General features: G+C 33.6%; 1 protein-coding gene across 1 annotated transcript; it reads left to right on the forward strand.

The window, feature by feature from the left end:
* Positions 1-1,731: 1,731 nt before the first annotated feature.
* On the forward strand, positions 1,732-13,121 carry LOC111013059 (Trimeric LpxA-like enzyme). Its single transcript, XM_022287418.2, has 15 exons — positions 1,732-2,180; positions 2,637-2,867; positions 3,718-4,032; positions 4,537-4,644; positions 5,468-5,657; positions 7,758-8,020; positions 8,327-8,450; positions 9,652-9,728; positions 10,213-10,464; positions 10,571-10,647; positions 10,781-10,872; positions 12,096-12,178; positions 12,287-12,358; positions 12,623-12,748; positions 12,823-13,121. Exons 1-15 carry the CDS (start codon positions 2,046-2,048, stop codon positions 12,865-12,867), a joined length of 2,190 nt encoding a protein of 729 aa, XP_022143110.1. The 5' UTR covers positions 1,732-2,045; the 3' UTR covers positions 12,868-13,121.
* Positions 13,122-13,137: the final 16 nt, after the last annotated feature.

The following is a 13,137-nucleotide window of genomic DNA, read 5'->3' on the forward strand; positions in this document are numbered from 1 at the left end:
ACATTTTGAAATCTTATGTAAATTTAAAAAAAAAATAAAGTTTTCAAACTCAAAATCTGACTCCCTTTTTATACTCAACTTATTCTAAAAAGTTTATTTTGGCTCTATATTTTTTTTTCTAAATTTCTCTTTATAAATTTATTTTTTCTAAAAATTTTATATTTTAAATATTTATTATTTTTTATCTATTTCTCTCCCAATTTGTAATCGTATTTTCATTTTTTTTCTAACAAATCATATTTATTTTCTTTTTTACAAATTTAATATTTTTCTAAATTTTTTTCTCTAAAATTTCGTTTTCATCACTTTTCTTAATATATTTTTCTTTCGGAAAATTATATATTCTTGTTCAATTTTCTTACAATAACTTTTATCTATATTTGAATTTATTTTAAAAATTATATTTTGAATCTTGTTTTTATTTTTAAATTTTTTTCTACTATAATTTTTCTATTTTTTTTCTTTAACATATCTTTTCCTCTCCACTTTATTTTTTCTAATTTTTTTCTCTTTTTGTCTTAAACTTTTTCTTTCACTATTTATAAATTTTCTTATTTTTATCTGTCTAAATTTTATCTTCCAGAAATTTTATTTACAACTCTCAAAATTTATATTTTCATGTCCTAAGGGATGGCAAAAATTTTCGTACGGTCGGCCCCAAAATTAGGAAATTTATGTCCTGACCCCGTCCTGGATTTCATTTTTTAAATAATAAATATATATTTTATACTATATTTTTAATTCTAAAAATAATTAAAACCGATAATTTTTCTCAAGCTCTCAGACCGAATAACGAGGTGAAAACATAGATTAAAAATTTTCACGAGCATGAGAATGGGGGAGCCTCATCACTCACATTCACATCATTGTTATCTCTACCCTACATATAATTTTCTCTCTCTAACACTTATTTTCAATTTTCCAACTTTTAAAAACTAAAAATGGTTACCAAACTTCTCTAAACTATAATGCAACAAAGATTAAAAGTCATCTCAAGAGATCGCAACTGAGTGCCCTCCCCAATTTTGTATATAATAACTATTTAAAACGCCATGATGACGAAGTCATACACCATACATAACAATGTTGTCTTTGATTTTGTCAGCCGCAAGAACATTTGACATCTAACAGGGAGATCTTCAATACCTGACCACCGTCCACCATCACATAAAACAGTGATAAATAAGGATTATCCTATAAATCGTCTACACAACAGCAAGAGAGGTCCTTGTTATATCTCGATTTATGCTACTTATTGAAAAAAAAACCAAAGAATTGAAACAAAGCATAAAGGAAATCATTTAAAAAAAAAAACTCAACGAATGATTAGGAGAAAACACACACCCTTTACAGAAAGAATAAAGAAAGAAGGAGAACCGCCTCTGGCCACCACATCTCTAACTTTTTTCTGACTCATATATGGAAAAACTCAGATGGGAGAAGCTCCCATAATATTTTTTGTTCGCAGGTAATAATACAACTATTAAAAAAATTACAAGATAATTATTAAATATGAACTATACAATCATTTTGAATTTATGCAAAGCAATGTGTATCTTTGCGTTGATAGCATATTTTGATTTAAAATACTCCTAAAATGAAATGCATATTGCGAAAACCATCATTTTATTTATGGGCCAGGGAGAATAACATATATATATATATATATATATATATATATAGTATATACCAATAAAGATTAGACATCAGAAATCAATTAAAAAGAAAAGAAAAAACCGACGGGATCGATTCAATCTGACTTATGAAGGAATCTCTCCCTTTATAAACTTTTTTCACATTATTCTCTTTATTATCAGAATTTTATACGAAGACACCATTCTTGGAGGTCCGAGCTCGCATACCCAGCCCACACGGGGCAAAAGGAACCAAAATTCCGCCCTCTGTGTTCATTACAAGAGGTTTTAATTAGGGTTTTTCCCACTCATCCACTTGGGTTTCAATTTCAAAGAATTGGCCACTCGGAACACTGCTACTGCTCTGCACATCAATCTTATTGCTCAGCTCTTCGAGAAATTAAAGAAGGAATGGGTGCTCAGAGAAAGGGAGCGTCGCGGGTTTCCGAGGACCCCGAGGAGCTGGCAAGAGTTTCCCTGCAGGCTGTTCTTCTTGCCGATAGCTTTACCACTAAGTTTCGCCCCATAACTCTCGAACGCCCCAAGGTATTGTCCAGAAAAGCAGAGCTGTTTCTTTGGTATCTCATGTGATATTCATTTCTCACTATTGCTCATAATTTAGTAAATAGTTTGATTTTATTATGGAAATGTACAGCCCACGTCGTTAGTTTTTTCTTGGTGATATCAAGTTGCGTGCAATTCAAGTTGCCACTTAGCTATATATTTACTTGCTGCGCACGTTTTTAAATGTAAATTTCATCACTTGGTAGCGGATGGCACAACTTAAAAATAGAAGCTTAGCTGTAACAACTTTTGGAGTGTTATCTGTACCAAAGTGTTATTACTATATCATTGTACCGAATCATTTTTTATAAGCACTTTGCTGTAAGCTGGTTGCATAGACATCATGTATGAAGGCCTTAAATTCAGCTAGAACGTTTTTGAGGCATTAAAAAAATTGTATTATGCTTGTTGCATTCATATTAATTTTTATCTCTTAAGGTATTATTGCCGCTGGTAAACGTCCCGATGATTAATTATACTTTATCTTGGCTCGAATCGGCTGGTGTTGAAGAGGTGTTTGTATTTTGCTGTGCTCATTCGAAGCAAGTTATCGATTATTTGGAGAATTCTGAGTGGGTATCCCTACCAGACTTTGCAGTCACAACTATAGAGTCGCACAACTCCGTTAGTGCTGGAGATGCCCTGCGTTTGATCTATGAAAGAAATGTGGTACGCTTGTCTTGAACTGATATATGGGATTTATTTTCAATACGAGCATTCTTTATAAGAACTAAACTCAAACAAATGAATGGACTTTGACCCTTTGATGCATTTTTCTTTGGTTCTCGTATACAATATACAAACATCTATATATTTATGGATTTTATGCTTTTGATGCATTTTTATCAGGTATCAAATCCAAAATACACACAGGTTTATTTATTTTCTTGAGCAACTTGAATTCATACTCGGTAACTCAATTTTCTGTAAACTGTATTTATTTAATCTGATATGCTTATCTTATAAGTTATAACTTAGACATAAAGACAATTATTTCCTTCATAAAATAAAAACCCATTGTTTCCTTTGAAAATTTGTCCACTGAGCTATTTTGATTTTCGTATCCCTCTTAGATATCTGTATGACGAGGATCAGTCAATTCAGTTTAAATTTTAAAACTATGTGGCTTCAATTTGGAAGCTCAAATAACTGATGCGGGCTATATCATTTTGTGAATTTGTATTGAAGCGTTTTAACTTTATTTTTGGTTATCACTTTAAATGAATGTTTACACATTGGTGTTTTTATTCTCATAAAAGTGCGGGTGTATTTAATATTCTAAAGTGATTTAAATGTATACGGTGGCATCCCTCCTTTGATGCTGTGAGGACATAATCAAAAAGGCATTTTTTCTAAAGAGAAAAACCACCATTCTCAGTCACTATTTCGTTTACCGCGCTACTTTTTATAATTCTTTTAACATTGTTTACCATAAATACTTTTATAATGAGTAACTATGCACTTTCTTTATGAAATCTAGTTTGTATAGTTCGTTTCACTCTCTAATTTTTTTTTGAAGATACATGGTGATTTTGTACTTATCACTGGAGACACCATAAGCAACATGTCACTTACTCGAGCTCTTCAACAACACAAAGAGAGAAAGAAGAAAGATAGTAATGCTGTTATGACTATGGTTGTCAAACGGTCAAAGCCTTCTCCAATCACACACCAATCTCGGCTTGGCACTGATGAGCTATTTATGGCAATTGATCATAATACCAAGCAACTCTTGTATTATGAGGATAAGGCCGACCATTCAAAAGGAGTTATACATCTTGACAAGTCATTGCTAATGGATAATTCTTCCATATCACTTCATAATGACATGCAGGTTATTTAATTTACCTACAAGTGTACAAGTGCTTTTTTATTTTTTATTTTCAGTATTAATGTTACATCTTGATCTATAATCTTTCTTGATAAGAAACAAATTGCATTAAAAACAAAAAATGTACTATGAAGAGGACATGTGGTCAAAATACAAGCTAGGGACGGGGAAGATTACAAATTCTCCAACTAGTCTTTTCTCATTTTGTTACATTTTGCATTTAAGTTTTCCGATTGGGTTTTTAATCCAGTGAGTGTTTTGTGAGGAACATATGTGTGTGTGTATACATATACATAAAAGTGTCACAAGTACTTCAGGATTGTTTTTTGAAACATAAGGCACTTATTTTCATGTGTTGGATAGTGTTGGACACCAAAATTCTGCTAAAAATAGGAAATAGTTGTGCAGCTGGGACCTGCTCTTGTAAATCTGTTAGTAGTGAGAGATTTACGGAGTGGAGTCATGCCAAAAGAAAAAAAAAGACTAAATCATTTTCATGTTATGCAGGATTGTTACATAGACATATGTTCCCCAGAAGTACTCAGCCTATTTACTGACAATTTTGACTACCAACATCTACGTCGTCACTTTGTCAAGGGTTTGCTCTTAGATGATGTACGTGTTCCTTATTATAGACCTCTTACCTTCTCTTTCTCGGCGAGAATTTTGGATCTCTTACATTAAGCTACTTTTATGTCTAATATTCCCTCTTATGACTAACGAACAGCTTTAATGTATATGCTAGAACTATGGTTCTCACTACACAGTTAATTAGTTCATTTTCTTTCTTTGTATTTTTTATTTTTTTGTCTATTTTTCATTTATTTTTAAAACTGTGTCATGAAACTGAAAAGCTTCTTAGTAGAAACTTTAACCTACTATGTTTTTCCCATTCAAGGTTGAGTAGGGCGGTTACTTCGATTAGGATTGAAGCGTCTCACTTTAGATGGTGGGAATGAGGACCAGATATGTGTGTGTGCTTTTTTAATTAGTAGCTTTCTTCCTTGTCTTCCTTTTCCTGATGGAGAGATGCATAGAGGAGTGTCACAGAATGCGTAGATCCTTCATAAATAGAAACTGTTACAAAACCCACTTAAGACACCAGTTATAGTTCTTTTTTTTTTGTACCTTGAATGCTTGATATTTTTTCGAAAATATATCTACTATTTTATGGCCTAGGTCAAAAAGGATTTGTCCAGTACTCAACGACTGTTTCCCGATACTTACTTGGCATTTTGTATATTTTATTTTTGGATGGTTTGCAAATTCTAAGAATTGGAACATTTAATAACAATAATTGTTGACGGGTATTCTTAATGTTAATTATTATAAACGTTTGCTCCTTTTTATCTTTTTCTTTCTCACAGCCCCCCCACTCACACACAAGAAAATGAAATAGAGATTTGCTGCTAATATAATTTTGGACAATGATTTTCAGATCATGGGCTACAAGATTTACACACACGAAATTTGCTCAAGCTATGCAGCTAGAATTGATAATTATCGAAGCTATGACACAGTAAGCAAGGACATAATACAGAGGTGGACATATCCACTGGTACCAGATGTTAAATTCTTTGGGAATTTTGCTTATAAACTTGAAAGACAGGGCATGTATAGAGCATCAGGTAATGATAAAACGATTTATGTTCTCATATTGCTTAAGTTGAGGCAGGGCTTACTAATTTTTTCTAAATGTTACTTGACATCATTATTGGAGATCAGTATATTTTTTTATAAACTTGAAAGACAGGGGGTGTGTGTGTGTGGAGGGGATTTGTGAATAAGACATCCTTGGACCAATTCATACTAATTATTTCTTTGATTTTTCTCAATGGAAACTCTTTTGGTTGATAAAAAAATATTTGAGAAGAGATTTTTCCTCAAGGAACTGAAGTGGAGGGGATGGTAGTTTTTTAATTGGGTCATGCTCGTTACCAGATAATATGCCTTCCTTCACGATCCAAAGGTCCGAAACTATTCCTTCTAAGTTGGGGGCCTTGGGGCTTTATTACCACCGTGACCTCCAGCCTTCCCACAAGTCAAGATGGATACCTTCCACAAGTGGTAATTCTTTTTTTTTTTTTTTTATAAGAAACACCGATGGAAGGCATCCACTCCCGATGCCTTGAGGTGTAAGCCCAACTCCCCCCACTCCCGATGCTCATACTGCCACAACTTCCATCACTCTCCAATGGTTGTCAGTTCACGAAAAACCTAGTGTAGAAAGATTCCTTCTCTAGTTACTTAGTTTTTGCATCTCTTGATATTGTTAGTCCACGCCATCGTCGCCTTTTATGTGGTTTCAAATCTTGCTTTTTATTTATTTATTTTTAGAAGAAATTATTTCATTGATGGAATGAAGTAATGTAAAAAAAAAGAGAGATTACATGAAAGCCCTCCAGTTTAGGAGATTAGAGGATACCTCATAATCACAAAAGTTTAGATCTAGACCTGCAAGAGGCGACAGTGAGGACAGTGAACTCATATTTTTGAGGAATGATCGTCAACTGAGGTGAATTCTCTTCAGTCCCATAGATCGTAGTCCTACAGTGGTTTTAAATCTTCTTGATTTCATGTATCTGTGATGATCTCAAATCTTTATCATAGAATGAGGCACTTGTAGGGTCGTAGTTAGTAGTTACGACCAAAACTGACTTTTCTCCTTTTACTAGAATGAACTTTGTCGAGGTTTGAGGAAGATGAAAGTTAATAAGCACATATTCCTTTCGTTGGAGCTGATTCAATTTCCTGAACCACCCTCCCTATATTCAGGAAATGTCTACCTGCTTTGACTTATTTTCCAAATCCAGCCTTTCCCTAGTTTCCCAAGGAACAAATATGAAATACCTGACAAATTAGACTTACTCGACATAGTAGTGAAACTCACACTTTGATAAAGACCAGGAGCAAACACATCAAACTTCTTTGCAGCCTCTAGTGAGAAGAGTCCAACGGATATTCATGTTCCTCCTAATCACCCACCTTGTGCCTCTAGTTGCACCACTAGGGGAAGGAAGCTAGCTTCTAAAAGGATGAAACTGTGGATGTTCCCTTGAACTTTAATAAATCGTTGGAATGTTTACGGGATAACATAGGGGCCCAATATCTCAATAGCGCCTTTGTTTAAAGCTTAGCCTATGTATTTTTTTATTTATTTTTATCTTATTATTATTATTTTTTGTAGGTGAAGGGGGGTTTGTTCCTTCTTTACTTCTCTTCTTTGTTGCATTTTACTATCTTCTTTTGCAACGAAGTCTCTTTTGATTTTATCACATTAGTGTTTGTTCATTAAATGTTTCCATGGAAAAATTTTAGCTTATACTATCTTGAAAGAGCTTTCTCTTAACTAACTTATTTCATGTTGTCATTGGTAATGGTTTGTTTTGTATGGAGGAGCCATGGTACAAATACACGATTATAGATTGATACGTCAGTCTTACTTAACAAAGTTTTTGGTTTGTCTTGTATGTTGTCATCAATCCAATATTATAAAGTAGTATATTTATCTTCTAGAGTGAGACTGAGGGGCATTTGCCCTCATATAATTTATTATCTCTTTCAGGTTAATCTTCATATTGATGACATTTGGGTTCCTATATTACTTTCTATTTGGTTGGTTGTTTTTATTGAACTCCTTTGGAATTATTGCTCTCCCCTTGTATATTCCATTTATTAAGAGATGACGTTCTTGTAGAAAAAATTGTTGACATTTGGTTCTTCTTTAGAAATACTGCAGGCACGTTCTGCACAGGTTGGTCCTTTTACTGTTATTGGAGATAACAGCAAAATTGGTGACAACACCAAAATTACAAATTCAATTATTGGGCAAGGATGTAGTATTGGATCAAATGTTACCATAGAAGGCTCTTACATATGGGACAATGTCACCATTGAAGATGGCTGTAAACTTAGTCATGCTATTGTTTGTGATGGAGTTATTATAAAATCAGGAGCAGAACTGCAACCTGGCGTAGTTTTGTCTTTCAAGGTACTGTTCCTTTTTTTGGGTTACTAATGCAGCCAATCTATTTATTGCCCAAAATCCATTAAACTGATGTAGCAGCTAATTACTGCCCATATAGAGAAGAAAATTAAAAGAAACCGTTCTATTAGAAGATAAAAGTCATTGATTTTGTGAGACAATTTGAACAAATATGCTCAATTAAATATTAACATAAAAAGAAAAAATCACGTTAATGTATGCTGGCTATAGCCTGCACTCATGAACTTATTAATGTCTCTTGATCTTTGTTTGTTGTAGATTTGCTGACTTTTTTATTTTGATATTACACAGGTTGTTATTGGGGATCAGTTTGTTGTTCCATCATATTCAAAGGTATCTTTGTTTCAGCAACCAACCAATCAAGATAGTGATGAGGAGCTGGAATACGCAGATAATAGCAGTGGCATTGTAGAATGTAATTTCTCGGCTACTTTAAGGCAAATATTTGCTATCCATTTCAATAAAATTTTACTTTAGCATTGTGATGCACACTAGTGCTATAGTTCTTGAAGAATACTCGAAATCTGCTTTATTAAAGAGGCCAGCCCTTATTTATAGAGGCTGCCTAAAGGCCAATACACGGTAAAGCTAAGTTACCGTGAGGTAACTAGCAATTAACTAAACATGTTAGACATAAAGCTACAACTTATTAGGAAAGCCTCAAAACAACAATTAACTACTACATCACATTGCCTTTAATGTTTTCTTAAAGATAAGAGACCATTTTATTGAAAGCAATGAGATTACAAGAGGTACTAGGGGTTTGCAATTGTTGGGTGGCAAGTGACCAAGAATGGATAAGAGGGTGAGGGGGACGGTGAAGTGGTTCAGTGACCAAATGTGGTATGGCTTCATTTCTCCAAGCCAAGGGGGCGAGGATCTTTTTGTTCATCAATTCTCCATCAGATTTTAGGGTTTTAGCCTTTTAGTAATCTTGGTGTTGGAGAAGACGTGGAGTTTGTGATTGAGATAACTTGATGGCCATTCCAAGAATGTTGATGTCATTGGTCCAAGTGAGTCTTCTATGCAAGGGTAGTCAAGGAGGTGGATATAAAGGAGGTAGTGGAAGAGGAAGATGAAGTGGTGGTGGGAAATATGGATTTAATGGCTTTAGCGATGGTCAAGGTGGTTATGCGAGCGGGCCACCATGGCAGTTATGGTGGTGGCTATGGAGAAGGTGGTAATGATGGTTGCTTTAAGAGTGGCGAGATAAGGCATATGCCTAGGCTACTAGCAGAGTGAATCTCAACGTGGTGGGGATTGTAGGTGGTAGCAGTGGAGACTACACAACTACACTGGACATTTTGCCCAAGAGTGTCCAAACAGTGGCCAATGCCATTGAACTTGTAAATTAGTGACTGACATTTACTTTTCTTGTATTATGAGGGTGTTCTAATCTACAAACTCTTTTCTTATAAATTAGCCACTAGTCTTTTGTGTATCTTTTTTGCTGTCAGTGACTGATTTTTTAAAAAATAAAATTTTTGATACTAAATGGGTTCTGAAATATTTTTAATCGTCTTGTTTTTCCTTCTGAACATAACCAAATTCATTTAGTTTCAAGGTACTCTTTTTATAAAACTGCGGCTACTGCTTACTAGGCTTTGCATATGCAGTTACAGGTACAACGGACAAGTCAAATAGTGAACTGATGTCCAAATCTTTGGAAATGCAAGGCTGGCCTACATCCGAGGTTGGTATTTTTCAGATCTTCGAACCTTTACCTGATAAAACAATATTACAAATATATCAAACTCAAAATGGTATGGGAATTAAAATTGAATTGGGCACTCTTTGCATGGTTCTGTCCAAGTTTTTGTGTTGCTTGAGTATGGTATCTCTTGGTGTTCCTGAAACGTATTTTGCAGTACGTCAATCCAACTTTACGGGGTCATTTTTAAACAGAAGGCAAAGGTGGATTTTGTTGTTAAGGCTGTAACTCGGAAGGTTTGGCTGGAGAGGCAGTACAGGATTTAGAAATTATTATATATAACCTATTTCTATGTGATTTTTTAGTATGTGTTCTTTTAAAAGAAATTCAAACGAATGTGAGTCATGCCTCCTGACTTTTTAAATCCAATTTCATCCTTAACTTTATAAGAGGATAAAAACTTTACCTTTTGGGTTTTGGTATAAGATGTGCAATTGATTCTGACATTCTCAACTATTATTCTCAGCTAGGTAATGGAGGTATGGGATATGTTTGGTCAATTTGTGAAGGAAGTGTTGAAGAAGAATGGAGGCATTCAGTTGCACCCATTCCTGCCGATAAACTTGAGAAGGCTATGCAAGCCACAGATGATGAGCTGGAGTTAACTCAAGATGCTAATGTTCTACCACCTTCAGGGGAGTTGAAGTCCGACTCATATGTTTCAGATGGGGATGATAACGAAGACTCTAGAGATGACTCCATCCACTTTGAGAAAGAGGTTAAAAGTTTTGTTTTTCTTTTTCTCACGTGTTTCTGTTTGGTAACAGCAGGTACAAATGTACAATCTTTTGTGTGATTAACTTGTACTAATTTTTATTTTGCAGGTTGAAGCAACGTTTCTGAGGGCTGTGCATGAAAATATTAAAGTAGACAATGTGATTTTGGAAGTAAATTCATTGCGGTATGCTATGATCTCATCTTATTTATGCGGCGATTTCATGGATTTTGCTCCTTCCCCTTCTAAACTTATTACTTACTTTTTGCTATGCTCGGGAGCTGGTCTGTGCTTTATTAAATTTACTTTCTTGCGACAGGTTGTCATACAATAAGGTTGCTGCAGATTGTGCAGGAGCTATATTTTATTCTCTGATGAAATTTGCATTGGATTCTCCTCATAGTTCATCTAGTAAGTTCTTTGAGCCATCCTTAAATCTGTCGTTGTTTAACTTCTTGGTAGTGAGAATATACTTTGCTAAGATTTGCATAGCTGTAATCTTTATGAAATCATATTATATTTTGTCGTTAATTAGTATGTGTCAAATTATAGCTTACGGTACTATGCCTCTTAGTATTAATATTTCTTTCTTTCTTACAACAATCTTGAAACCGTATCAAAACCTTTTATATCTGTAGATGTGGAAAAGCCGTCGAGCTCTTTTCAAGAAATCACTTTATGAAATTCATGATTTAAATTCTATGTTTATCCTTTGAATTCTTATACTTAATTCCATCATGCTCCCTAAACTTTTCTATAATTTATTTTAGCCGTGAAATTTTCAAATGTTTTGTTTCGCTTTGAACTTTGCATAAAAATTCTTCTAGTCCTTACTCTAAGTACATTTGGAAATCTGACGCATAATCTTCTACAAGTGACTTTTAAGTACTTGTCCATATAAAGATCCATTGATAAGGTTGAACAAAAGACTATACTGTACCAAGTTTCAATTAAATATAATTTTTTTTATAAGAAACAGAAAATTTCATTATGAAATGGATTTCAATTAAATATTTTATTGTAGAATCAAAGACAAAGAGTCAATTGATTTTTCAGGTAAAGTTGAAAGGCAAACTGACCGTTTGAAAATTTAGGGAAATAGAAGAATAAGCACCGAAGTTCTGAACGAAGTTTTGAAACTCCATTGTTAAGTTTTCTGCTAATATTTTAGAATCCTCGGTTTTTTTGCTAATATTTTAGAATCCTCTAGTGATTCTATATTTTTATTTTTAGCAACTAACCATTGTTATTTATTAGGGGCCTTTGCATATATTGCAAATAAAATAACAACATTATGGATTTGCAAATATTGCAAAAGAAAAAGTCTAGTCCAAATCCACTCGTGAAAAAGACCAAAACAGTCTTGAAATTTCTATTAGTAGTCTATCATTGATGGACGTAAATTGGTGATTTGTAAGGGTAAAGATGAAATTATGTAAAAATGTCTAAATAAATGCGTGTAATTTTTTGAAATAATTGCCGTTTTTGGAAAATCATAATCTTGTTGCTATATTTGAAAATATGGAAATGTCAATTGCCATCTATTCAGTTCTTTTTTTAATATATATAGCTTTAGATATAATTACTATTTTCTTTTTTGTTTGAAATTCCCAAACTAATGGTATCGATTTCAGGTGAATTACTGCAAAATAGTACAAATGTAATTACAAAATGGAAAAAACTTCTGAAGTACTACCTATCTGACATGGATGAAGAGGTAATAATATTTTAAACCCTTTTTGCTCATAATCTTGACCAATATATTATAGTTAGTGCTATTTTTAATAAATTGTAGTTAGTTACACAAATCCTATATCCTCTGCAGATTGAAGTGATATTAAAATTTGAAGAGATATGCCTGGAATCTGCCAAGGAATTCACTCCACATTTTACCAAGGTATTTTTATCGTTTTCGTTGAAGCATCCAAGATATTCATTCCCTGTTAGTAGAGGTTAATTATGATTGATGCAATTTGACTTTTAGATGATGATATTAGAGGGTGAAAAATGATAAGCCTATCAGAGTAACCTTCATGTGCCAAATTTTTGTGCCTTCTAACAAAGAAGCCACTGCACAAGAAGAAACTAGGAAAAATAGGCTTAGTGATCTCTTTTCTGAAGGTTAGATGAATGATTTTCGTACACTTATCGTGTTTCGTAGATTTTGTGTCATTTGTATGACCAAGAAATCGTTCAAGAAGATGCCATTCTGAGGTGGGATGACGAGAAAAAGGAAGCAGATGATTCGGATAAATTTTTCGTTAAGCAGGCCGAGAAATTCATTGAAGTAAGAAAAATTTTATTTTCTATGTTTGTGATTCATTTTCAGAAAGAAACTTATATGCATCATGTTTGGTACAGTGGTTAAGAGTAGCATCCGAAGAGGAAGATGAAGAGGAAGAATAGGACTAGTTGAATAATACTTGTAGAATAGCAAAGAGCAAACGGAGCAGGCTGGAGAAGTCATTTTTTTGCTGAATGTTTAATTTTTTAAACATCAAATCTTTGTGGCTACGGTGGTTTCCCATTTTTCCTTTTTTAACTTCTATGATTGTCTATTGTCCTAGCATAGAAAGATAAATTTTGAGGAAAAGATGTTTACATGTTATTTTGTTCGTGAATTTTTCACCACTTATTTATTTGAGTAATTGTATTTTCAATTGTTGTATTTGTCAT

This window comes from Momordica charantia (assembly GCF_013281855.1).
Source record: "Momordica charantia cultivar OHB3-1 chromosome 8 unlocalized genomic scaffold, Mcharantia_2.0 BLBB01000008.1, whole genome shotgun sequence".
In the NCBI taxonomy this organism is placed as follows: Eukaryota; Viridiplantae; Streptophyta; class Magnoliopsida; order Cucurbitales; family Cucurbitaceae; genus Momordica; species Momordica charantia.